The sequence below is a fragment of the Micromys minutus genome (assembly GCF_963924665.1).
Source record: "Micromys minutus genome assembly, chromosome: 18".
Taxonomy (NCBI): domain Eukaryota; kingdom Metazoa; phylum Chordata; class Mammalia; order Rodentia; family Muridae; genus Micromys; species Micromys minutus.
The window spans coordinates 23,382,985-23,409,860 of NC_137953.1; the positions used below are offsets into that span (position 1 = coordinate 23,382,985).

General features: G+C 40.8%; 1 protein-coding gene across 5 annotated transcripts in view; it reads right to left on the reverse strand.

Annotated features, from left to right (window-relative positions):
• Positions 1–708: 708 nt before the first annotated feature.
• Positions 709–26,876, reverse strand: part of ABCG2 (ATP binding cassette subfamily G member 2 (JR blood group)) — a 54,769-nt gene continuing 28,601 nt past the window's right edge. Inside the window, exons 1-14 of one of the 5 annotated variants that reach the window (XM_080932501.1) lie at positions 26,092–26,206; positions 25,693–25,815; positions 25,395–25,547; positions 23,803–23,960; positions 21,853–22,004; positions 19,920–20,024; positions 17,215–17,465; positions 13,865–13,947; positions 9,305–9,394; positions 8,103–8,227; positions 6,650–6,804; positions 3,273–3,362; positions 2,438–2,529; positions 709–917 (exon numbers count right to left, since the gene is read on the reverse strand). In XM_080932501.1, the coding sequence (XP_080788627.1) occupies positions 770–917; positions 2,438–2,529; positions 3,273–3,362; positions 6,650–6,804; positions 8,103–8,227; positions 9,305–9,394; positions 13,865–13,947; positions 17,215–17,465; positions 19,920–20,024; positions 21,853–22,004; positions 23,803–23,960; positions 25,395–25,535 (1,590 nt within the window). In that variant the 5' untranslated portion in view covers positions 25,536–25,547; positions 25,693–25,815; positions 26,092–26,206 and the 3' untranslated portion in view covers positions 709–769. Of the gene's footprint in view, positions 918–2,437; positions 2,530–3,272; positions 3,363–6,649; positions 6,805–8,102; positions 8,228–9,304; positions 9,395–13,864; positions 13,948–17,214; positions 17,466–19,919; positions 20,025–21,852; positions 22,005–23,802; positions 23,961–25,394; positions 26,207–26,876 lie in introns of those variants that run through there. The other 4 variants (XM_080932498.1, XM_080932500.1, XM_080932499.1 and 1 more) reach the window with 4 other exon arrangements.

The following is a 26,876-nucleotide window of genomic DNA, read 5'->3' on the forward strand; positions in this document are numbered from 1 at the left end:
GAATAGTAATTTCTATAATTTCTCTGGCTAGAAACGACTGGAAATTTGCAAATCCCTAAGTAGTAGAATTTTTATTATTATTATTATTATTCGGGCAGAAGTGCAGGAGCCAGACATCTGTGTCTTGGTAATGTCTCTCAAAAGACTCTGATACACAGATTTTATATCCCTGAGCTACGCCAAAGAGGGAAAGTGACTATTCAGGACTACAAGTCCCTAGAATGGTATAAGAGCTGTAATATAAACCTTCTACTATACCCAAAGCCCTCAACTGGAAAGATAGTAAGTTTTACAATAGGTTCCAGACTTCTGATACAGCTTCAATATATATATTTAATACATATGTATTAGTAATTAAATAGTAGCAGACTATAAACTCGCAGACTATTCAAGAGCCACTCCCCTATCCGATTACCTCGCTTAGTGTTATTTTAATACAGGGTCCAAACAAGCTTCAACCTACAGTCTGTTTCTGCCTCCTCTAAGTGCCAGGATTACTAGGGATGCCACCATGCCTGGCTTCTGCACATCAGTTTAAAAGATGAGAAAATATATATTAGTGACATATCAGCAGTCTCTAGAATCCAAGTCTCCCCTTTTCAAGTCAGGAAATCCGACTGGATTTAGTATGTGACACATAAATGCCCTTAGTTTTCAGTGTTAGGTATTTTTATACGTCAGAATAACTGTGAAGCAAAGAACACTGGGTATGTTAATCAAAGTGCCCATATTTAATTGGAGTACAATGAATAGTTCTTTAAAGGGAAAATTAAGAATACTTTTTAAGAAACAACAATTTCAGGTAGGCAATTGTGAGGAAGATAATAATCATACAAGCCAGGGCCACATGATTCTTCCACAGCCCCCAAGATGACAGATCAATGCCCTGATTTATCAAGTAGTCATTACCGGTACATCTGAAATTGAAAATACACAAAGTTAATTAACTTCATTTCTAGCATCTGTCAAATATTAACCAATATATTCAGCATTTCTTTGTTACATAAACCTATTGCGTAGCCAAATAAATACTATCCCTTATAATTTACAAGATGCTATGCTAAGCAACTTGTACCTAGTTAAGTTTAATTAATCCTAAAACAATCTAAAAGTGTATAACTGTTAAGTAGTTCAACAAGTTTATTCATGTTAACATAGTCTCACTGTGAGCTGAGTTTCTTGCCTCCTCAGATTCTTTAAACCTATTAGGCTCTGTCCACAAAGAGCAGAAACACTTCATCAGCTGCCTTTAAAAGGAAGAGCTCAGCTGTAGCTCAGTCCTTCATTTTGCTCACCCACAAAGTGAAGGAAAAGCCGTGTCTGTCAGTCTGACCGCAGACACTTAGCAAGAGAACGCTGCTGACAGCCTTAGACAGGAAGTAGATCGGATTGGGATGGAGTGGCCCTGGCTGCAAATCTACCCACGTGGCTGCTTTTCCGGTGCATGCTGGGATTCAGCACTCTCAGAACAGCCATTCCTTTCTGCTTTAAGAGCAGGTTTCTCCTTCTTCTCAGCAGTATGAACCTATGTAAGCACAAAGCCTGTCTTATCTCCTCGTCCTCTGTACCTTTTCTGTCCACTCTTTCCTGACCATCAGGAGGGGACTTCGTGTGAGAAAGATGCCACACCCAGATCAAACCCAAATGAAGTGGGGATGCAAAGAGAAGTGCAAGAAAAAAATCCTTTCTTCAGAAATTGCTCTTTTCACAACCAACAATAGAAAAATCATCCTATTATCAGCAACTATTTCTACAACTGAAGGCTCAGGAGACAAGCATTCTTTTGTTCATTAATTTCTGTATTTAAAAAAGTCAAACCATTAGCAATTACAGAAAGTATCGACATTTTAAAATAAGCTCATCTAATTTATTAGAACCAAATTCTATTTTAATTTTTGAAAGAATACACCTTCTTATAGAGTTTCTGTACACACACACACACACACACACACACACACACACACACACACACATCCCTGTCTTCCATGATGCTCCTAAAGCCAATGATGCAGAACGAGGTGACAGGTCACAGTGGTTGGGACTCCATTCTTGTCCTAGTGTTTAAGACTGTCTTCCGCTCTGGGCTCTGGGAGTTCACAGACCACAAATCCCTTTTAAACTATCAAAGCAGCCCATTTATAACCCACAAGTTCTGAAAAGAATTCAAACTGACATTCAAAAATAACTAAGGGGCTTTCAAAATGTCCCAGTCAATATACAGGAAGCATTTCTTCACATTAAATATGGATCTAACTGTAATAAGTTAGGTGAGCTGTTCAATATTCTCACGTGGATCAACTGTATAAAGAAAAGAGCCCATTTACAGACTGGAAAATCAAGGCTCAAAAGTGTGACTCATCCCACCTCTAAGCCCAGCAACTATTTACAGCACACCAAAGTAAACTCAAACATACCCTGACACTGAACACAGACTTACATTGTATAGTTGTTAGGAGTACAGGTGTTGTCATCAGTTTCGTTGCGTCCTGGACAAAACTCTAGTCCCAAGAATTCATTATGCTGCAAGGCCTAGAACACACACAAGGTCAGAGCAATATTAACAGTGTTACATTCCAAAATGTTTCCAAAGAATTATTACAATGATATGCACAAATGTAATCTTTATTATTATTTCTAAGAGCATGCCAATATGCATATGTGTGCATACATGTGTTTGGCCTGCTTGCCTTTTCCCTCCCTCCCCTCTCAGCACTAAAATAGCTGAAGTTATTTTCCCTGGAAAAATCAATAAACTTAGGGTATAATCATACTCAATGGATACTGTTAATTTATAGTAACCATCTTTCCCTGTTTTAATAAAATTATAATTATGCTCATTACACGGAATTAAGATGCAGCTGTTTTCTCTGTATTTGACTAATTGCTAAAACCAATACAGTTGCTGAGTCTTACAGTCTATTTCTCTTCAGATTTGTTTCAATGTAAACTATGTGTAATAGTCCCCTGTCCTCTCATTTACTTTCATACTGAACAGAAACAAAATATCTTTCATCAATTAGTCAAACTTTCTCCTTTATGTGATTTCCCCCACTCTTTATGCCCCTCCAATAATGGTGTAACTGAAAAATCCCAGATGACTCTTTGATCCTCCAATAACAAAGATTAATGGGAAGTTATCATCCACTGTTCCTGCAAGGAAACCTTGGATGGCATATGTTCATACTTGTGGCTAAGGAAATGACATGGTTAGACTTTGTTGTACTGTTCCTAGCTCAGGAGCACAGTCACAATGACAAACAAGTGTAACTTACTGTGAAGCCATATCGAGGAATGCTGAAGTACTGAAGCCAGGACAGCCAAGACCCAATGGTTCTGAGATTCACCAAGAGGCCAGAAAAGAGCTGTAAGATGCAAAACCTGCAAGTCAGAACCAGTCCAGTAACTCCCTAACTCTAGACAAGACCTCTTTCAAGGCCCCTACAAATAGACAAGAATGACAGTATAAGCCTATAATCAAAACTAGAGAGGTTATGACAGAAGGCCTGTGAGTTCAAAGCCAGCCTACGCTATATGGCATGATTACCGCAAACAAACAAAAAAACAAAACTCTTCCTCAAATAATCTGTACCTGGTAAGTATCTCGGTAAAGACCAAGGCAGTATGAAACCTTCCCAGGTATTGTACCTGCTAACAGTCTTGCTTGACATGTGCGAGTACTTCTGTAGTGGGTATTTATGGCAATAAAAAGGGATAATACACCTATCATTAATATTATAGATCCGAGTTATTTGAAGATCCTTAATGGTTTAGAATATGTCTTCAACTTTCTTTTTAACTGCAATGGAAGATCAAGAAACAGAATTATCCCTTGGTCTTCCAAGAGTGTAGGTTAGGTCCAGGCCTCTAACATGAACTGAATTATACAGACGTGCAATTCTTTTAGTTTTAAGATGGCACAGTACTGTAACATAACCTTCACATAACCTTTATACTTTATTCATTTTTGTTTTGTGTGTAAGAGTGTTTTCGCTGCATTACGTAAGTGCACAGTGTGCATGCTTGATACTCATGGAGACCAGAGAGGGTACTAGATCCCCTGGAATTACCAACAGCTATAAGCCTCCATGTGGGTGCTGTGGATCGAACCTAGATCTTCAGGAAGAGCTTTAAACTGCTAAGCCATCTCTCCAGTCTAGCCTTTACACTTCATTTTCTTTAAAGATCTATTTATTTACTATATACACAGTGTTCTGCATATATATCTGCATATCAGAAGAGGGCATCAGATCCCATTACAGATGGTTGTGAATCACCATGTGGTTGCTGGGAATTGAACTCAGGACCTCTGGAAGAGCAATTAGTGCTCTCAAACCCTGAGCCATCTTCCCAGCCCACCTTTACACTTTAAACAGATACATTACAAATTATCCACCGAATGAATAAAATACCTGGTACAATAAAAATTCTAAACAAACAGTTGGTATACTCTATTATTTACAAATCAGTGAGTGAATGGATGAGACAGGGAATCTCTATGTAAACCAGGCTGGCCTCAAATGTGTAGTCATGCTCTGAACACTGCCTCCTGTATGTTAGGATTAAAATTATGCGCTGCCATTATCAGAATATACTGTTCTTTAAGGAACAATGACAAAGAAAATGACATACACGCACAAGTAAAATGTACATTTTTTTCTCAGTTGAATCTTTTGATATGGGAGGCAGACTGTACTAATGCTCCTGCTAATAATCCTGGATAATACGGAGCACACTAAAACAATTCAGGGCAAGCATGTTGTACATTCAGACAAGATGTTACTTCCACAATGTACATTCCATAGTCATAGGTCTAGGAATAATTTTAGGTTCAGAATGTAGGTATAAAATTATCTCCAAATTAGAACTGTTAAGCACATGTAGAAATTGACAGCAGAAAACACAGCTAATACCTCCACATAAGCTATGGGGCTACAGATAGCTCAGTGGGGTCAAGAGAACTTACTACTCTAGCAGAGGACCTGAGCTGGGTTCTCAGCACCCATACTAGATGGATCTCAACCACCCATAAGTATCTGGCGCCATCAGTGGTCTTTGAGAGTACTACACTCTATATAGACTCTTCACAGAAGCACATACACTCACATAATTTAAACATCAAAATAAATCTTAAGAAAACCATGACTGCCCCCAAATCAGAATCTGAGTGGATATATCAGAAATGGAATGCTCAAGAGGAAAAGAAGCAGAGGAGGTTCTCATGGAATGTGTTGTAACATACTGAGAGGGCTGGAGTACGCAAGGCAGCAACAATGTTGTTGGCCTGTGTATTCATGGTCAGAACTGTGTTAAGCAAGTACTGACTGTATGACACAGCACCTCTGAGCAAAAGCCAGTTCAAAGTCCGATTTATAAATACTTACACAGTAATCAGTCCAAACAAAGACAAAAACATGTGTTAGGGAGATGGCTCAGCGGTTAAGAGCACTGACTGTTCTTCCAGAGGTCCTGAGTTCAAATCCCAGCAACCACATGATGGTTCACAACCATCTATAATAGGATCTGGTGCCCTCTTCTGGTGTGTCTGGAGATATGTGACAGTGTACTCACATACATAAAATAAATAAGTCTTTCAAAAATTGAAAAGATTCATTTCTTGTTCGAAGGTATTTTACTTATTGGATGAGAATATAAACAAATTGTCATTTTCTACATAGCATATACCCTGGTAGTTTCAAAATTCAAAGACAAAGGAAGTAAACCATAGCAAGTCTTTTCAGTTTATCACTTGAGTGAAAAATTGAGCAAGATTAGGAATAAGGAAACACACTGCAAAGTAAGCAAGTATGTACTGGTGGAAAGCAGTCAGGAACCTAGAGAGAAGGTAGGTGGACTCTGAAAGTTTCTACCCTTTTCTTCTTAAAGGCTGCTCTCAAACTTATTATGGAGCTAAAGAAGACCTCACATTACTGATCTGCCTGTTTCTAAGATCTCCCTCGAGCTGAGAACATACACTGAACACATACTACCTGGCCTTTAAAGTTTTTATATTTATTTATTTACTATTTTAAAAATACTTTTCAAAATATAAGAAGGTCTGAAGACAGATTCCGTGGTGTACACTGTTACAGTTCTCATAAACTTCACTTTCCCTTCTGTGGGAATTCAATTCTGGTTATTAAGCAGGAGACAGCATACAAGATATGCTGCTCCTTTTCTGAAGAAGTCAACAGTGATTCTGGTTTTCAAACTTCGACTTATCAAGATCGTCAAATATCAACAAGAAGACTATTTTCCATTTCTGTGACTTTTCCTTCCAGGACATCAGAGTTTCCCGAGTAACAAGAAGCACACTAGGTGCAGTGGCTTCGATGGCAGCCGTCTTGAGACAGGGTCTCACTGTGTAGCTCAGGCCTGGACTGAATGTACAGCCACAGTCCTAAGTGCCAAGATCACAGACACACACCACATGCCCAGGGTAAAAACCACTGTCTTAAAAACTCCTTAGTAAGGACATGTCAGCAAAACCACTGCCTTCCCCAACATTCACTTTATTTCTGCATCTGGCTTTCTGGAAGTTTCAGCATCCTACTGTCAAGGGTCCTCAAAGCAGGTGTCTGCAACAGATGGAATATACTCAGAGAAAGCAAGGCAAGAAGCAGCTCCTCGGAGGAGCACTGACTGTACTCACCATCATAAACACAAAAGAGATTGTCATGAGAAGGGTTGCTACAGACACCACACTTTGGCCTGCGGCTATGGCCAGTGCCATGGAACTGGCTGTATAAGCCACCATTATTAGGGTAAACATCATGATGAAAAAAGCCTCTGCCGTTTTCTTCAGTCCTTGGGAAGAAAAGGGGTCGTCAGAGCAGCCGCTGTGTGTCTGGTTTGTTAGTTGAGCACATAACACTGCAGAAGTGCCCATCAGAAGTAATGAGAAAGGGTCCCTCATCGTCCCATTCCTCTGGGTCACCAACTCATTGTTCTAGATCCTGTGTAACTGCACCAGAGTTTTCCCCTCCAGGCTTGTTTTAAGAGCACTATTTCAGATAGTATGTGGATGTCTTTACATGTAACCAAGATTAATTCTAAATCCACGAACAAACAGCAATGAGAAACTGGACCAGCTCCATGACTACTGCCTTCTCACACCCATCTCTTCGTGTTTGCTGTAGCTACATTAATAAAGAAACCTGAATCATAATTACATAATCTCAGTGTAGCTTGACATGTAGAGGGAAGGGGCCTTCTACCACCTATGTCTCCCCAGACATAAAAAGATGGATCAAGTTTGAGAACTACTTTATAAACTATAATGAGATCTCTCTCTCTCTCTCTCTCTCTCTCTCTCTCTCTCTCTCTCTCTCTCTCTCACACACACACACACACACACACACACTAACATGATCATGTGTGTGTGTGTCATATAATCTACAGGAGACGAATACATGCAGAACAAACACTGAGAGGTGTGGAGATGTACAGGTGAATAAATGTTTTCTCTTGGTTGAGTTTCCTGCAGCAGAAGAAGGCAGCAGCTGTGGGACCAGCCATGTTTCCTGTGGCTGTCCATCTATGGACTCAGAATTATTCTTAGTGAAATGTAAAGAAATCCGCAGAATATGTGAAATAATGGCCTTTTATCTTGTGTGTGTGTGTGTGTGTGTGTGTGTGTGTGTGTTTTACAATCTGATGGTTTTAAAATAGTGACAGGAAAACAGATCAGGAATCTAAGGGTCTAGACCCCCATCTCTTATCCTTTATGATAAACCACATATATAAAATGGAAATTTTAAGCTCTATCAGTGGTTGTCATGATAGTGTTTTGTAAAAACAGAATGGTTTCTATGGATGTGCACAGATAGCGGTGGAAAATATGGAAATTTTGATGTCACCATCCTAAGGTTGAGACCTGAGCATAATATAAGATTAAATCTGCGATTTTTTCTGAGTAAATAAAAAATAACTCCAAATTCAACATGCTTTTCCCATTAGAGAATATGCAATGGAATGTGTGTAGTTATTAAAATTCTTAGATCTCTTTATACAGACACATAGAAAATGTAAATATAAATACACAGAGATGTTAGCTTCCCTTTACATCCGTGACTACAGGTATGTTCACTTGGCTGCTCACTTACCTAACATGAAGTATAATATACAAGTGAATATAACACTTGGCAAGAACCTCATGGGTAGTAAATCAGATATAATCTTTCCAAAGAAGTAAGAAGATACTCTGTAATATCCACTGATGTACTCATGTCTATAAAAATACAGAACAAAGGTTCCACATTAGTCTAGAAGGTGCAGAACAGAAGACAGGTTGCCTGCTGTACCGCTAGAGTCCTAGTAAGGTTAGCATCCTACGTGACCCCTGTGCCTTTTGTCATCTTAGGTGCCAACTCCTGTTCTCTGAGCTTCAGGAGGCTCTCAGACTGTCCCTTTCTCCTCACAGCACTTCTGGCTTGTGAAATCTAGTATCTGAAGATCCTACTCTGGGGAAACAAGTCTGTGCACACGTGTTCTGCTCAGACACTGCTTCTCTGATGTTGGGTTCTTCTGGAGAACTGTATCTCAGAAGCTCATTTCCAGTTCCGGAGGCAAAGAAGATGACACTGTTACTCTCCAAGGTGCCAAGGCCAGCATCAGACTCTTTAAGCTCCGGCTACTCTCATTTGTTTTACAGCAAAACTTCTTTCTTTAAAAGTCATGCCGTATAACCTTATAGCGCTGCCAGGTACCAAATCTAATCTCTCCTCTTCCTGACCTCTCTCTTTACTCATTCTAAACACTTCCACCAATGTCTCTGCTCCTTTGCTCTGTTGGTTCATTTTGTTGGCAAATATAAAGGTGGGAAGAAAAGAAATCTCTCCAACCTTTGAGAACCTCGGGAGAAAGACCAGCCAGTTCCCTGCTGTGAAGCTGGCTCTCTGCAGGCTGCTGCCCACCAAGGCTTGTAGTTGCTCCCTGCCCTACTGACCCACTTTACCGCGCTGCCGAACCCCCTAACACTTCTGATGCCCCTTATCAATGGCTAACCAGAAGATGCTTTGAGGTCTGCTGTTGTGCTTTCTCTCGAAGCTCCGAGGTTTCCAAACCACACCCCAAACTTGAAACTCCTCACTACGGGTAACAGGCACCACACTTCCTTAACCACCCACTCTGGGACTGCCTTTTCATAATACTGCAATCCTATGCATTTTAAAAAAAACACCCATATTGTGGAACACATATATGTACACATGCAATTGAAAGGATAGATAAATGACACCAATAATGCTAGGCTGATATTTTTAACCCAAGTGTGGACATACTCACATGACCCGTGTGACATACTCACATGAAGAGTTTCTTCTCCACAACGAAGAGCTCCACGGCTGACACACTACTGAAACACTGGTTGGTAGTCAGGAAAAATAAAACCCCAGCTCTGTCAGGACAGAATGGGAAAAGAAGTGCCAGTCAACTCTGGGTCCTTAGACTAGTAGTCTTTTTTGTTTTTGTTTTTGTTTTTGTTTTTGTTTTTTTTTTTTTTTAATAAAACTGTTCCGGTTAACACTGAGAGGAAGCGTAGGGTCTTAGCAGGTATAGGTGGCAATTCTAGTTCAAACCTCAGTACCACCATGAGAGAGCTGCCCCTGCAAGTGCACTGTGCACATACACATACATGCACGTGTGAACATACATACCGAGAAGGTAGAATGACTGCATACACCCCCCCACACACACACATGGTACCAGGTACTCTTGCGTCTGTGGCCCTGTGGTGGTGACTATGTGACTCCACTAACTGCATGTTACAGTGAAGTTCTCCACCTCAGATTTTTGTGAACTGAGCTGTGTTCCCTTAAAATTCCTGTTGAGGCAATGACCTCCTAATATGATGGTATAGGACACATATTTTAAGGCATGCCCAACTGTGCCCGGGCAGGCGACAGAGGGCAGCTCTAAGTGCGGCCTGTTCTAGCCAATTTTAACCGCCACGTTGATACGTATTAGCATCACCTGGGAAGAGTCTGAATGAGGAGTCATCCAGATCAGATGGCCTCTAGGCACGTTTGCTGGGGGACTGTCGTGACTGTTGACTGAACGTGGGTGGCACCATTTCATGGGCTGAGCCCTGGCATGTGCAGGTAAAGAGATTTCCTCTTGAGCCGAGCCCGCATGGATCCGAGAGCAGCAGGCAGGGAGCCCGGGCTTCCTCTCTCTGCTTTTGACAGCAGATGTGGTGCTCTAACTTCTGGCATTGACCTTCCCAAAATAATGTTAACCCAGAACCCAAGTAATCGTTCTTCTCACAGTGGTCAGGATATTTTAAAACAGCGATGATTAAAAAATAAATAAGTAAAAATAAGATGAGGATATAGCCCAACATAAAACTGTGAAATTCCTTAGAAAGTGGGAGCTAAACTCGGGGTCCTGAAAGAGCAACAAATGCCCTGCTCTAGCCCTCACCAATGTGCACGTCCTCAGCCTCTGGTTCCTATGTATACACTATGTTGGCTTACGAAACGGCACCCACAATAACCATCAATGGCTAGCAATTTTGGAGACAGTCTTGTTATCTCAACCTTCAAGGTGGGTAAAAACATAATGATTTATCTCTGAGAATAGCTCTCTAGAATAATGTTAACTGACTCTATACAGAAAGAAAACTTATTTGACCTGAATGACAGACCTGCATGTTGATTCTGTGGAAAGAAATAAGCCTTCTCCAGATGTGAAATAAATTCAACAGTCCTTGATAATAAATGGGAATAGTACCATCTATCCACTCTAGGCTCCAATGGTGACCTGAAGCTATCGGTGCCAAATGCTGAGTTAAATCTCAATAGCAAACTGTGACCCTCGTTATATGAATCATGACACGGACGCTGATCTCCAGGTCAGTACTACTAAGCACATATACTCACAGCCTGACAGAGCGAAATATCTCACTGTAAAGCTAGCTTTGGTAACATGTCTCAACAAGAAGATCAGTTCAAGCCAGCCTAGGAATCATGGTACCCCCACCTCATTTCCAAAAAAAAAAAAAAAATTAAGTCACTATGAAAACAAAAATTTCAAGGATATGCTGGACAGGTATCTCAGTGGTTAAGAGCACTCGTTGCAGTTCCAGAGGACCTGGGTTCAATTCCCAGCATGCACATAGCATCTCACAACATCTGTAATGCCAGTTTTGAGCAATGTGACACCCTCTTGTGGTATCTTCGGCACCAAGTACACATTATTAGTTATATATAGTCAAAACACCCAAACACAGCCAAATCTTTAAAAAAAATTCAAGAATTATGACTGAATTTACACATTATCATATTAAAGAGTTAGCATACACTGAATCCCACACATGTACTCAACTCTCAAGTTAAATGAATCAAAACATACATATAGTTTGTCTTACAAGCAACAGAAAAACAAACAAACAAAATCAAAACCATGCATGCATCAACAGATACTGCCAACAGACAGAATTCCTACAGAATTAGAGAAAATACTTATAAAACTCTTATCTGGGTAAAAGGATATACTTATCATCTATGGTTATATCAATACATACATATCTGCATGCTTTGTGTGTATGAGAAAGCCAACTCTGTCAGTTTTCAATTCACCAACTGTGATGGTTTGTATATGCTTGGCCCAGGGAGTGGCACTATTAGGAGGTGTGGCCTTGGAGTAGGTATGTCACTGTGGGCGTGGCTTTAATATCCTCCTCCTAGCGGCCTGGAAGCCAGTCTTCTCCAGCTTGCCTTCCTAACAAGATAAAGAACCTCAGTTCCTCCTACACCATGCCTGCATGGATGCTGCCATGCTCCTACCTTGATGATAATGGACTGAGTCTCTGAACCTGTAAGCCAGCCCCAATTAAATGGTGTCCTTTGTAAGACTTTCCTTAGTCATGGTGTCTAACTAAGACCAAAGTTGGTTCCAGGGACTAGGGTACTGATGTGATAGGCCTGACCACGCTTTTGTTTGGAATAATGTGGATTTGGGACTTTGAATTCAGAAAGCCATGGGAATATCTTAAGTGGGGTTTAGTGAGCTGTCCTAGAAGGAACATGGAAGACTTTGTTGCTGAGAGTGATTTAAATTGTGCAGCTCAGGTCTAAGAGATTTCAGTGGAGAAGAACTTCAGAAATCGGCCTAAAGACTGTTTTTGTGGTATTTTGGTAAAGAACATGACTGCTCTTTGCCCTTGTCTGAAGAGTCTGCCTGAGGCTAAAGTAAAGAGACTTGGATTAATTGCACTGGCAAAGGAAGTTTCAGAAACACCCAGCATAGACTTTGTTCTCTGGTTAGGTCTCATGAAGAACATTTTGAACAAGTGTAGCAAGCTTAGAAAAGAAAAAAAAATACACTGTTAGAATACTAAAGGGGCACAAGGAAGTATAACAGAGCTGAATCCTATGTTCTAGGAGATAAACAGATTAATGGAGTGGGAATTTAAGGCAAGATCCCACCCAGCTAAGTTTAGGTGCAAACAAGGTGGCACAGACCTTTAATCCCAGGAGAAGCAGATCTCTGAGTTTAAGGCTAGCCTGGAACAGAGCACTTTCTAGGTGAAGAAAAGATTAAGACCAGGTGTGATGGTACACATGTTTAATCCCAGGAGACAGAGCCATGCAGATCTCGGAGTTCAAGGTCAATCCACAGAAGTTCCAGGATACCCAAGAGAGTTAGAAAACAGAAAGCTGGGGGCCATGTTTTAGCCCCAGCAGGCAGCAGAACTCAGCAGCTTCAGCTATGTGGTTCTGGCTTTAGCATAAAGAATAGAAGGAACTATTTGGACAATTGATGTTGGTTAGCTGGAGCTAAGAAATCAGTGCTGATTAAGAAGAGGCCAGCATCACTGAGGGGAAATCATCTGGGAAGCATTTTCTGAAAGCACAAAGAAGCTGTGTTCCAGAGATAGCCAAGGTTGTACCTTGTGCTGCAGTTGGACTTAGCAATGTCTAAGAATTACCCAGGTGTATTGGTTTTTAAGCATGAAGGGGTCATAGAGAGCAGCTGAGGCCTGGCACTGTGAGAGGCCAGGGAAGGCCATTGGTGAAGGTGCAGCCTCAATTGCAATTGATAGCCCAGGACTGAAGGGATCATGCAAAACTGTTGAGGCTTGACACCATAAAGGGAGGGTATGAGAGGCTATTGGTGAAGCCTAATTGTAGTGGTACACCTCGGCATATTGGCGATGCCAATACCAAGGGATAACTACGAAGAACAGCAGCTGCAGTGGAGTGGACTAACTGGAGCTTAGAGTGCTTCAGAGGGCAGAGCTAGAGATGTGACCCAAGCTCTTTGGAGGAGCCCAGAAGATCTTAAGTGGATTCCAGACTTTGGAACAAGAGTCTGAACTTCTAACACTGTTGAGGCTGCTACAGACTATGGGGACTTTGGAATCTGGACTAAATGTGCTTTTAAATTATGCTATGGCTAGATATGGACCCTAGAGATTCATGTGCTTGAACAAGTCTATAAGGGCCAGGGAGTAGAATGTGATTGCTTGTATATGCTTGGCCAAGGGAGTGGCACTATTAAGAAATGTGGCCTTGTTGGAGTAGGTGTGTCAGTGTGGGCCTGAGGTTTAATACCCTCCTCCTAGCTGCCTGTCATGGTGTCTGTTCACCTCAGTAAAACCCTACCTAAGACACCAACTCATTCCTACCCACAAAAAAACAGTGACATTTAACCAGAACATTTATTATGTTTAAATCATTAATTAGTATTCATAAACTTAAAGTAACAGTATTTTATCAAAACTAAGATGCAAATTTGGTTGTTTTTTTCCTCTGGAATAGACTTCTGTACCTCTTTTTGAAAACGTATTTTCTATTTTTCTGCTCTGAATTAATACATGCTAATTGTTATCTACAGAATGGGGGCAGGGTCCAAATTCACTTACCTATTCTGCATTCCGGTGGCGTCATTTTTCAGACCAAAGTAAATGGCACCAATGATCAGCCCCAGTATGACTGTAACAATTAACTTTTCAAAAAGAAAAATCAAGATAAAAGGATTTTCGTTAGAGGTTAAAATCTCTGCATACCATTTCTTATTTTAAGATACATGTACAAAATCCAATAATCTCTCATAAGCACTTTAGACACTTAGTTACAATAAGTTCCTGATAACATATGGAGCAGTATATGTTACTACACTGCTTTCTAGATTAAGCTGGAAATCAAAGCATTTGCAGCCAGGGAACTGACAAGTCAGCCAAGTGGGCCCTAAGATCTACCAGTCATGACTGAGACACTGGATCCATGTATAGAGGTACACAGGGCAAACTTCAGAGGTTGTTTTGAGAACAAACCAAAGTCTAAGAGTCTAAAAGTCTTGAACTGAGTTGAACTAAGCTTTCCTGATAATGAACAAAATGTTTCACACAAGAGGTTTAAATGAAAACATGATGTCTTTTCTGTTAACATTAAAAATTAAAAAACAAAAAAACAAACAAAAACAAAACAAAAAACAAAACAAAACAAAAAAAAAAACCTAAAGGACACAACCACAAATTCTTATGATGGAATTTTGGATGCTAAGGAAGTAAGATTTCCACCCATTCAAGCTGCATGTGAATGAATGTAAAGTGTCATGTCACAATAAACAAATCCATACATCCATCTTGTTTCTCTGTGGGTATCCAAGCTCCCATTACCTGTCTCCTCTCTCACTGCCTCTCCACCAACATCAGCAAGCTGTGCGCCTATGGTCATCACAATACATCTGGCTAATTTACCACATCCTCACATACACACCCATCTTCATCTACTCAGCCTGTGCAGACAGCTCCAAGGAGACTGCATCAGGATCACTTTGGAGAAAAAAATATTTAAGGATGATTCGAGCAGCAAGGGCGTGTAGTTTGGAATAGAGAGTACTCCAAAAAGTATACTTTGGAAAACTACACTTACTTATATATGTGCAAACTATGTATTGATAGAGCTTTCTGGATTTATTTTATGAGCTTGGCCTGCTTGTGAAAGTGGTAATAATAATATTTATCTAAAGAATTCTATCTATTAATATATTATTCACAGGTAATTTTTAAAATGTAAAAAAACTCATCTGAAAAAAATGGAAATATTCATTTATATATCTTGGATTTTCAAAGCTCAGAATAAATCTTAATACTTTAACAGTATCACAATATAAAGTCCAGCTTGAACAGACCTAAAACTGGTTAAAAGCAAACATTTAATGTTCTGTGTGGTTGTATCAATACAGATACACTTGTGTGTATGAAAAAAGCCAAATCTTCTGGTTCAAAACATGAGGTTTTCGTGGTGTGTGTGTGTGTGTGTGTGTGTGTGTGTGTGTGTGTGTGTGTGTGTGTGTGCCCACATGCACATACACACTAACATACAAGAGAGCAGATGCCCAAGGAGGCCAGAAGGGTCAGCTGCTATTGGAGCTGGAGTTATACATGATTGATGTCTCTGATGAGGGTTATGCAATGAACTTTAGTCCTCTGCAGAAGAAGGACATGCTCTTTAGCACCTAAGTTATCTCTCCTGCATGACAAAGTAACTAGAGAAGGCCATATCTGACAAGAAGCAAGGTAAAATAGAGACAGAGAATCATAGCTGTGAAGAAAGGTTGGGAAGTCCCACATTCAGGAGAGAATTACAAATCCCTTTGCTATTAAGGTATACATTTAGAATGGGGAAACCCATTTTCTTGGCATATCTTTATAACTCTCCTACCTAACCCTAAGCAGGCCAAGCTTATAAAATAAATCCTGAAAACTCCATCAATGCATAGTTTGCATGCATATATTCTTCCAAAGTATAATTTTCAAAGTACTTACTGTTCCAAACTACATACTTCACAATCTGGGGTTGGGGGGGGGGGCATTCAAACTTCTTATACTCACACTGCAAGTATCACCCTTAGACTGTTTCCTAAAGACCCCGTCAGCCTTTTTCTATGTGTAACGGTTATTGTTAGGGTGGCTCGTCTGGGTTGTCAACTGGACATAGCTGGGAAAATGGAGCCTCCACTGAGCAACTGCCTCCCTCACAGTGGCTTATGGACGTGTCTGAGGGGCATTTTCTTTATTGTTAAATGATGTAGGAGGGATCATCCCACTGTGGGCGATGCCAACGCTGGGCAGGTGAGCCTGAGCTATGTAAGCCAGGGGAGACAAGTCGTAAGCAGTGGTCCCCAGTGGTTTCTGCTTCAGCACCTCCTTAAGTGACTGTGGCCCTGAATTCTTTCCTCCCAGTTATTTCCCACGGCGAATAGAAAGGCGAATTTGAAACAGCCATGCTAAGTCTTCTACAATGACACAAAGGAACACTTCTATGAGATTTTGGTATTTATGACTTTTTTGCGGTTCTGAACAAAAGGGTTAAAAAAATTCTTTGAAAATGTTATTGTCTCTTTACTCAAAGGTACTGATCCATTTTTTTTGGTTGTTTTTGCTTTTTTTTTCAAAGTATGTTCTGAGTGATCACAGTTAAAAGTTGTGAGTTTGAGCCAGGCATGGTGGTATACACCTTTAATCCCAGAATTTGGAAGTCAGAGGCAGGTGGATCTCTGAGTTTGCAGCCAGCCTGGTCTACAAAGGGAGTTCCAGGACAGCCTGTCTTGAAAACACAAAAGTCAAAGCAAAACAAAAATATAAAAGAGTTCATAGTCTGCTCCTAATGACTCTACAGGGGACTGAAATAGCTTACAAATGGTTTTAACCAGAAAAACATTACTATATTAGACTAAATTCTTTATACAGATAACACATTCATTCTAAGATCTTGAAAATATAACCACATCTGCCAAGTCTACACTGTGTAAATAACTAGATGGTTCAAACCAAAGTTCAACTATTTCCAACAAAAGATTTATCATCACAACACCAATAAACAGTATATTAACTCAATACCTATAAAATAAAAAATACACATTATAGAAAACCCTGTGTGTAGACGAGTAAGCTGTGGTACAAATGGCAAACAGGGCCAACTGTACACTTCTTCTGTAAGCTCAAGAGCTAAGAACGACTATCACTGAATTTTACCACTGGGGGAGAGACCCACAAAAAAAAAGAGTATTGTTTATAATTTGAAATTGGAACTTGAGTATCTGGGAACAGAGGCGCAACAGAGAGGACAGAAAGTTACAGAAGGATAAGGAGAAAGTAAAATACAATCCTGAAACAACTAGAACAGTAGTAGAAGGAGGAGAGGACTAATCAGGAGCCAAGCTCCTCCTTGTGACAACCCCATAGCACAGCGGCATTGGCTGGTTTACCTGAGCCACAGAAGCTTGAGGGTTCCCGAGCAAGTTTTTAAATGAACGCCTGGCGATCCATCTGAGCTGATGACAGAAGGAAGTAACATATACTGGCTCTTTGAAGGCTGATGTTCTTTTCTTTTTCTGAGCTACTGGAAGCTGATCTAATTCAGCTTTTGTTTCTCCATAGGTGGCAGAGTTGATATAAAACTCAGCTAAGTTTTCTATTATTGGCTTCTCTCTCTTGGAAGGCTCTTCATTCTTGTTTGCTTTGGATAAACATAGATAAAGAAATGAAACATTAACAATTAATGACAGATTTAACTCATTTTTCTATGGTTCCACAACTATATAATCCCTTAATCTTACACGTGTGTGTGTGTGTGTGTGTGTGTGTGTAAACACCAGCTGGGCATGTGTTGGAACATGGTCAAAAAATGTAGTCATATAATAAGAATTTTGAGTGCTTGCAAGAATACTATTATAAAACAAGACAAGAGTTGTGTTGCTACTCAGTGCCCCATGTCTGCTTCTCCCTTGGGGTAGTTAGTCCTTTTGCATACCAGACTTGCATGGAGGAAGGGAAGCTTAGCTGGGTGTGGGCAAGCACAATGCAGGATCAGGGAGTGTGTGGACAAAGAACACACCTGGAAACAGCTTCGGAGAACTGATTCATTTATCATGGCAAAATGGGGTATTTATGCCCCTGGGGTTTTGGGGGCAAGGTTGGTGTGGCTGGGTACCACTGACCAGGGCTGGGGTGTTGGAAGACTCATCTGCATACTCAGGGGTGGTAGGGTTGACCATTGTGGGGTGGGAGACCTTTTTAAGATCAAAGAGGGAACCCTGATGCCTGTCAGGGCAATAACTTCTTACTAAGGTTAATATGGGAAAGCCAGCATCATGGCATCAGGTTGGGAGAAGGAAAATGGCCAACTCCTGCCATTCTTATGATTGAGGTATCTGGGGTTTACACTCTCTTGACCCTTCCTCCATAACCCTGGGCCATTAAGGACCCACCTCTTATGACCTTTGTTCCTTCAAAACATGGAATTGTCCTTGGAGTATGTGTTGTGCTTCTCAGAAGTATGGTGGATAGTTTACTTCAGGTAAGTTATTACTGCTTGCTGTTACTCAAGGAAATGTTTAAACCACCTTTTATATCTCTTTATGGAAAACCACCTTTTTGCCACATGCAGTTTGTCCTTGTGATCATGTACATCCTGAATTCATGAGAACTTTACTAATGTGACCCTTCTTAACCCTCAAAGTATGAACTGTCCAAGGCTCTGAATAAAGCTGGCTAGTTCGTGAGACTTTAGTCCACCATATTCACCGGCTCTATTTTCCTAGGTTCCATCCCTCTGCAGTAGTGAGCGGCATTGTGCAACATGCCTTTAATCCCAGCATTCAACAGGCAGAAGCAAATGAATCTCTGAATCAGAGGCCAGCCTGATCTACATAGTGAGTCCAGGGTAGCCAAGGCTACACTGTAAAACCCTCTCAAAAGAATAAAATTATTTACTATAATTAGTTTCCATACTCCCTCCCCAAAACCATCTGAGCCACGCATAGTCACATCTTATGGGCACAGAAAACTCTGTAATAATAATATATGCACATACACACACACACATGAGTTTAGACCCTCATTATTTAAATAGACACTTTAGTCCACAGACTTAGAATTAATTTTTAAAAAGATTCTGGCCTTTGCCTTCTATGGACAATGCATAATGTGTTGGTTCTTGTTTCTTCTTTGTTTTGAGATAGTATCTCACTATGTAGCCTTGGTTGGCCTAAAACTTGCTTTCTAGACCAGACTGGCTTCAAATTCACTGATACCTGCAGGCCTGTGCCTCTCAGTGCTGGAATTAAAGGTGTGAGCCATTATGTAGGGTTGTTTATAAAATACTTGTGATGGCTAATCTTGGTTGTCAACTTGACTACATCTGGAATTAACCAATACCCACAGTGACTTGGTGCACCTTTGAGGGATTTTTCTTGATTTGATTCATTTCAGGTGGGAAGACGAACCCTAGATCTGGATCCCTTTTTAGGGTAGGAAGATCTACCTTAAATATGGGCCGTTCTCTTTGATGGTAGCCTATATAAAGGGCATAGAAGATAGAAGCCTTAGCTTCTTGCCTGCTTGCCCTCACTCCACTTGCAAGTTTGTCTGGCCTGTTGCTGAGGCATTCCTTCACTGGCATTGGAGTCCACTTCTTCAGGGTTCCAACATACACTGAAGACCAGCTGAACATCCAGCCTAATACTGAACTATTGGATTCTTGGACTTTCTATTAATGGACAGCCATTATTGAACTAGCTGGACCATAGCCTGTAAGCTACTCTCATACATACACATGTACATACATACATGCATCTATTGCTTCTGTCCTCTAGAGAACCCTGATAATACTATTAAAAATTACCATTTTACTTGAAATTTTGCCTTAGAACTGATACTTTAAGAAGAACACTCATTTACAAATTAAATTTAAAAACACACTCATAGCACTTACAGAAAACAGTCTGCCTACTGACTGTTTTCACATCACTGAGTTAACATGAATTTCAAAGACATGATTTTTGTCTTAAGGTAGGATCTCACTATGTAGTCCTGGCTGGCCTACAAACGCATGCTTTAATGTGTCACACTGCTCTGCTTTAATCAATCAATTAGACACCAGTGAATGAATCTCCAAGAGTCATTCATGTACCTTCATGGTCTTGCTCCTCTCTATTTAACATCACAGCAGAAGAATCTCCATTGATGACATCAAGAAAGAAATCTGCAGGGTTGTTGTAGGGCTCACACTGGTAGCCTGCAAAAGAAGGCAATACACGGGCACAATCCTGATGGTCTTGGAAAAGACAACGTGCGTTCAGATGAGGTGGGAAAGGCTTGGGAAGACAGAACTCGACAAGTTCTCACCATGCTCCCTCTCCCGTTCACTAACACATCCTTTCCTCAAAATCTTAACAAATGCTCCAACAATTTTGGACACTCAAGAAACCTTTGCATTGCTGTGTACCATAAATTATGAGACATAAAAGACTACTGATAGGCTCCGGTGCTCACTAGTCTTTTATCTAAGATGTAAATCCAAGTCAAAAAAAAAGGAAATAAGGAAAGAAAGGAGGAAGGAAGGAAGGAAGGGAAGAAGGAAGGAAGGAAGGAAGGAAGGGAAGAAGGAAGGAAGGAAGGAAGGAAGGGAAGAAGGAAGGAAGGAAGGAAGGAAGGAAGGAAGGAAGGAAGGAAGGAAGGGAGCGAGGAAAGAAACATTAATCGTCCCAACTTCAGTATCTGCACATCACTATTCTTTCTTCAGTTAAGTGGGGAGATTATAATTCTCTTCTGTCACCCTTCCATCATCCCAAACAGGGAGCAAGATTTGAGCAGCATTCTCAGTAGAACAAAGACAGTAGAGCACTTCAATCCAGTCTCAACTTTACAGTCCTCTAACACTGGCCTGAAGTCTGCCTCAAATTCACAGCTATTGAACTCTCCACTCAATAATTTATTGTATTTTTTTCTTAAAAAATATTTTCTATATATGTGGGTATTTCGCCTACACATATGTCTGTGTGCCACACGTGGACCTAATGCCTGCAGAGCCAGAGCCAGGGGATCTCTGTGGACTGAGTCACAGAAGTTTGGCCACTGTGTGAGTGCTAGGACTCAAACTAGGGTTCCCCGCAAGTGAGGACAGGGCGCTTAACCAATTATTTTAAATGAGAGATTGACTTTTTTAAAATTAAGAATAATTGTGAACATTTAAAAAGTGTATATGAGGTTATAAAGAATCATTTATAATCATAGCCAGGTATCTCTACAATGAGAAAAGATTCTATATACTGAGTTTAAAAAGAAACTACAGGGCTGGAGAGATGAGCATTTGTTCTTACAGAGAACCTAGGTTTGGTTCTCAGCACTGTATCTCAGCTCAGAGCTATCTGTAACTCCAGTTCCAAGGGGATACAGTGCCTCGTTCTGACCTCTGAGGGGATAAGTGCTACACATGATGCACATAGATACATGTAGACAAAACAATTCATACATGTAACAAATGAAGTACATAGATCTTCAAAAATGCAGGCTCATCAAAGTGAGATTTGAGACTAGTCACACTAATAACACTCAGACCCCTCACAGACTAAATGATCAGTCTCACATTATAAGAAAGTTAAGCATCTTTTCCATGGCACGCCCCCCACCCCCCAACCCCGCTCACAATTAAAGCCCAGCATGACCGCACACCTGGTAGCTTGTGAAAACCGATCTGCCCTGTGGTTAAGGAAACCACAATCCTAGTCTTTCCAAAATGGTTCAACTGACTAAACTGCTAGGTGTGAATCTACTTCTCATTACTGAGTTTATGGGAAAGGCCACCAGGACTGGGAAACGGGAACAGCCCAGGCCCAGTTGATGGATACACCTAAGCACAAATGACCCAGATACTCAAGTAGTACCGGGAGCATTATAGGTCTACACAAACAAGCACACAATGAAGAGAAACACTAACACAAAATGGAGCAAAGCTACTTTAAAATGAAGAAGCCATGGTCAGTCAAGAATAAACAGCAGTTCTGCGGTCCGACCCTCTGCTCTGTCCACAATTCTGTGAAGGAAGCATGGGAAAAGAACTATACCTGCTGATGCAAAGTACTCCAAGGCCTTCTGTGCTGGCCCGTGAAACATGAGTTTCCCGGAAGCCAGTAAGGTGAGGCTGTCAAACAACTTAAAGATGGAATACCGAGGCTGATGAATGGAGAAGATGATTGTTCGGCCCTGTTTGGACATCCTATGTGACAAGAAGGAAAATAAAGAGTCATTGAGCTTCTGACCCTTACATTCACTGCTAAGGAGTGCTTCATTCCTTCTGTTAGAACATCTCTCCCAATTTCAATCTGATTTTCTCTTACACATTTCATCTGTCATCTCATCTCAAGGTGTGTGCTTGAGAACATCCTTTCAGTTTACACATTTTTAAGTGTCAAACTCTATGTGAGGAAAATTTAACTTGCTGTTTTTATGAAAAACAAGAGCAGCTGGAAGTATAGAGGTCTTGGAGATTAGCTGTCAATAGTGTTTTGTATGTGAGAGGCCTTGGACTCAGTGCTTAGAAACAAGCAAAATACAAGTCAAACAAATCCTGCCAGGATTTCTTAAGAAAGGAACAGCTGCAGAATGGAGTCCATTAAACATTAGAATGTGCTGGGACAGTCTTCACAGATACTGAATCATAGTCTGGGGAGAATATATACATATACATACATATATATATATGTGTGTGTATGTATGTATTATATATGTGTGTACATATATATAATATATTATATACAATACATATATATGAAAGGTAAGAAAAGGCTTTTATTAGGGTACAGGCACACATACAGCAAGGCACACAGGAAGAAGGACACTTTGGCTTGCAAATGCAGAAGCCGACACAGTAAGTTCTAGGAATACACTCTGTCTCAAAAAGCCAAAGCAAGCAAACAAACACCCCACCACCACCACCAATAATACTCCACCAAGACAGAATATCAATAATTGGATAATCGAGATAGAATATGGAATAAATGCATCTAGGAGTTATTGTTCACCAAATACGAAATGTAAAGCTCAGTCTCGAGTTTATAAAGTAGAGTATTGGGAGCCTCACAGGAGTGAGGAAGAAAAGACACTCAGAGTAGAACATATCAAACTATAACATAAGGTCTAAACAGGAAACTACAGGTCAGTGTTACAGAAGCAAGCATCGGTCTGTCTCTGTCTCTCTGTTTCTCTCTTCTCTCTGTCTCTTTCTCTCCCTGTGACTGTGTGTATACAGTGATGATATTAGATGAAGAAACTGAGGACAGAGAATGCAGCAAAATTAATGGAACCCAACCTAGGTGTCAATCCGAGCGAAGTGTGTAAACACATGGTAATATAAGATATGGTATTTGTAGGAAAGCTGAGTTAAACGGAGAAAATCATGTTAAGTAAATTAAGCCAGTCTCATAAAGACACACACCCTCCGCCTTCTCTCATCTGGGTTCCAATACTTTATAGATACATTAAATCATGTATTTATATATGACATAAAATTAGGAGCGAGACCGTCTAGGGGACAGAAAAGCGCAGGAGTGGGAGTAAGAAGTGGGGAGTATGGAGGGCTGTGCTCACCACACACCATATTTGTGTGAAAATGTCCTTATATAACACAGGATGTTATATAAGGCCTTATAAGGTCATCAAGGAGAGGAGAGGCCCTTGGTCCTCGATGCCCCAGTGTAGGGGATGCCAGGGTAGAGTGGTGGGGTGGGGGAACACCCCCATAGAGGAAGGGGGAGAAGGGTTCCAGAGCAGAAACTAAGAAAAGGGATAACATTTGAAATGTAAGTAAATATCCAATAAAAATAAATAAAAGTAAAACAGAAACTAAGCCGCACCACAGCCGTTACTCTCCATGTTCTAAATAACCATTCTTAATATCTCTTCTTTCCCTTTAATACGGTAGGAAGACATCTGCTGTTCACTCCTGCACAAAGCAGGCATTGTGTCACAGAACTAACTCCCTAGTAAATGAGTAAAAAATGTCTCTCAGCGTTTACCTTTTCAGGAGCAGAAGGACGGCATTTGCTGTGCTTGAGTCCAAACCAGTTGTGGGCTCATCCAAGAAAAGGATGGAAGGGTCAGTGATCAGCTCCATTCCTATGCTTGTCCTTTTTCTTTCTCCCCCAGAGATACCACGGATAAACTGAGTTCCAACCTGAAGCAAGCAACATCTTTGTCAACCAGAGTGAACATGGTTGCCATCATTTGGCAGACAGCCCTGATTGTCTCTGGATGTCTCTTGTAAGCACACACCCCCATCACCTGCCTCTTGTAGAGATGCTTTATTGCCTTCACTCTTAAGATCATTGGTTTAGCAACAACAAAATACCTGGAGGAAGGCAGTTTCTTTTTAGCCAGATAAGTAAACCGAGGCTCTGATTAGAGCTGCAAGGTGGCCTGACCTCAAGTGAGGTCTATGCTTTTAACAGTGTGTTATTCCTCAGAAACCATCCAATTTATTTTGTCTCTCGTCAAGTCAGGTAGGCTTCATAAATCCACCTGTCTCTGCCTCCCCAATGCAAAGATTACAAGTGACCACCACGGGAGGCTGGCTTTGCGTGGACACTGGGAGACTGAAGTCAGGTCCTTGTGCTTGCAAGCAGGTTACCAAGTGAGATACAGGTTAATAAGGAGGAAAGGGAAGCATGCTGGTCATAGTCTATTACCATCCAGCACCTAAAGCCCCACTATCTGTTCAACGGTCCCTAAGTGGACTGAGACAGGGGGTGGGAGTGGGGGGAGCAGTTCCCATTCTACTACACCATTTTAAGTCTCCAAGTCGATGCTGTCTGTGGAAACATGCAAGGTTATTTTTTCCCAACAAAATAACAGCACATGAATGACTGCTAGCAAGTACCAAGAAACGCAGCAATTCCTTACAATCACATTATCCATGGCCTCTAGAGAGTTAAGTTATTATGGGCAGGAGGGTTAAACTACAGCCACTGTATTTTCACGTGATGCCCAAATGTCTGCTCAGCCAAAACTAGACTGACTGGTGGTTTATAAAGTTCAACTACTGTCTCAATTCCTCTTATTGATCCTAATTCCCGTGCAAAAGGAGCAGCTCCGTTTTTCTCTTTGTTACTCTCTTACCAACACAGCCTGGTATGGAGAAGTCTGAAAACAAATGAAAGGAGAGGTAGAAGGAAAGGAAGAGAAACAAAACCGTCAAGGAATGACTACAGGAAAGTAACTCGCACATGGGACAGACCGTAAGTCAATCCCAATGTGAGCAGATACAAATGTGGAAGACAAATCACAGCGAACCTCTGGATTCTTGTCTTTCTTGTGTCCCTGTCCCTCCACAAGCAGCACAGCACTTAGTGCAGGGATGCGCCGAGCTCTGATTAGAAGAACAAGGATACAGAAGAACACAGAGAAAAGGCTATGGAGAATCCATTTCCCTGCACGCCATTCCCAGGAACCAATCACTATTCATTGCTTGTTTCTTCTTCTTAATTTTTATCTTATTTTATACAGCCAGTTACTTTCTCGTCATATAGAACAGCAGTTACTTTCTGCCACTTAGACATTATAGGAAACTTTTAGCTAAGGTTCTGTTCCTTGCTATGAGGCGTTTTCTTACCTTGGAATCTGCTACTTTTTCCAGACCTAACTCTTTAATGATTGTGTTAATCCGCTCATCTTTTTCACGGTTCCTCATAGTCGTTGGAAGGCGGAGAGCTGCTGAAAACTGTAAGTTTTCTCTCACGGTCAAGGTGCCCATCACAACGTCATCCTTAAGGAAAGGTGGCATTTAGTGAGATATGGGAGTCTTTCTATACCCATGACCTGAGTATATACAATTCAATCCATATACACAACACATCCAGGGTAAAAATCTGGCTATGGGCAAACCGCAAGTTCTCTTAAGTTGCAGTGACCTCATAGACCGCACAGGGAGAGTTAAATGTCTTTATCGCCCAGTCATACACCCCAACAGGGTACGTGTGAAAGTACTGCTACACGTCTCAAGGCTGGCTGATGGAAGGATTTGGGAAAGACGTCTACAATGGGAAGAGAGAAAGTAAAGGATAAGTAAACATTTTTTTTGTTACTGTTGTTGTTGAAATTATATAGCAGCCAGGACTGACCCCACTGACCCCACAGTATAGGTAGGTATACTGTCTTTCCCTAAGTAACACTGCCAGTGCAGTGAAAGATTGTGAAAATCTGGTGCAAACACACAGATTCTATGAGCATTTTATAAATTCACTTGGCAGTTAACTACACGGTAAGCATATATATGTGCACATATATTGCTCGAATCTACTAACACTCACTTGAACCACATAACCTGAACTGCATTTGAAGTTGGCAGGTTGAGGTGCTCCATTTATCAAAATATCTCCAGATAACCCTCGTGGATCTTTCCTTGCTGCTAAGACATCTAGCAACCTGTAAAGAACACACAGGTTATTAGGATTTTTTTTTTTTCAACACAGACCATGTGGCTTAGCTGTTCTAAATGCAAATTTTGCTATTTGCTATGTTTGTAGTTTAAAAATAAATTCATAGGCTAAGCATAGTGACATACACCTTTCCTCTCAGCATCCAGGAGGCAGAGGCAGGAGGATCTGGGAGAGTTCAAGGCCAACTTAGACCCTTAGTGAGTTCTAAGACAGCCAGTACTACAAAGCTGAGATCCTATTTCAAAATCAAACAGGAAGAAAAAAAGGAAAAGGCTTAAAGTTCTCAGCTTCTGTTTCCTTATATGCTGCAGCAAAACCCAAAATATAAAAGCAATATATATACTGGCTTAAATATTAAGACCTCCGCAAATGGTCATCTTGGTTAATGGACCTTGGAGATTGCAATCCAGGCAAAATGTTGCTTAATTACTCAAAATTACAATTATACCTTCTCTATATGCCTTCATTTTTAGCATTACTTCATCCTTTTTCCTCCTTCCTATTACATAATATGGTTTTCCACTATATGCCAGTCACTTCCACATGAACTAGAGCTGACCTCATTCTGGTGCTTGGCACAAAACCATGTGTTAGTTCAACTCCATATTATCCACGGTATCTAAGGCCAGACCACATATACTGGAAATAATGGGCTA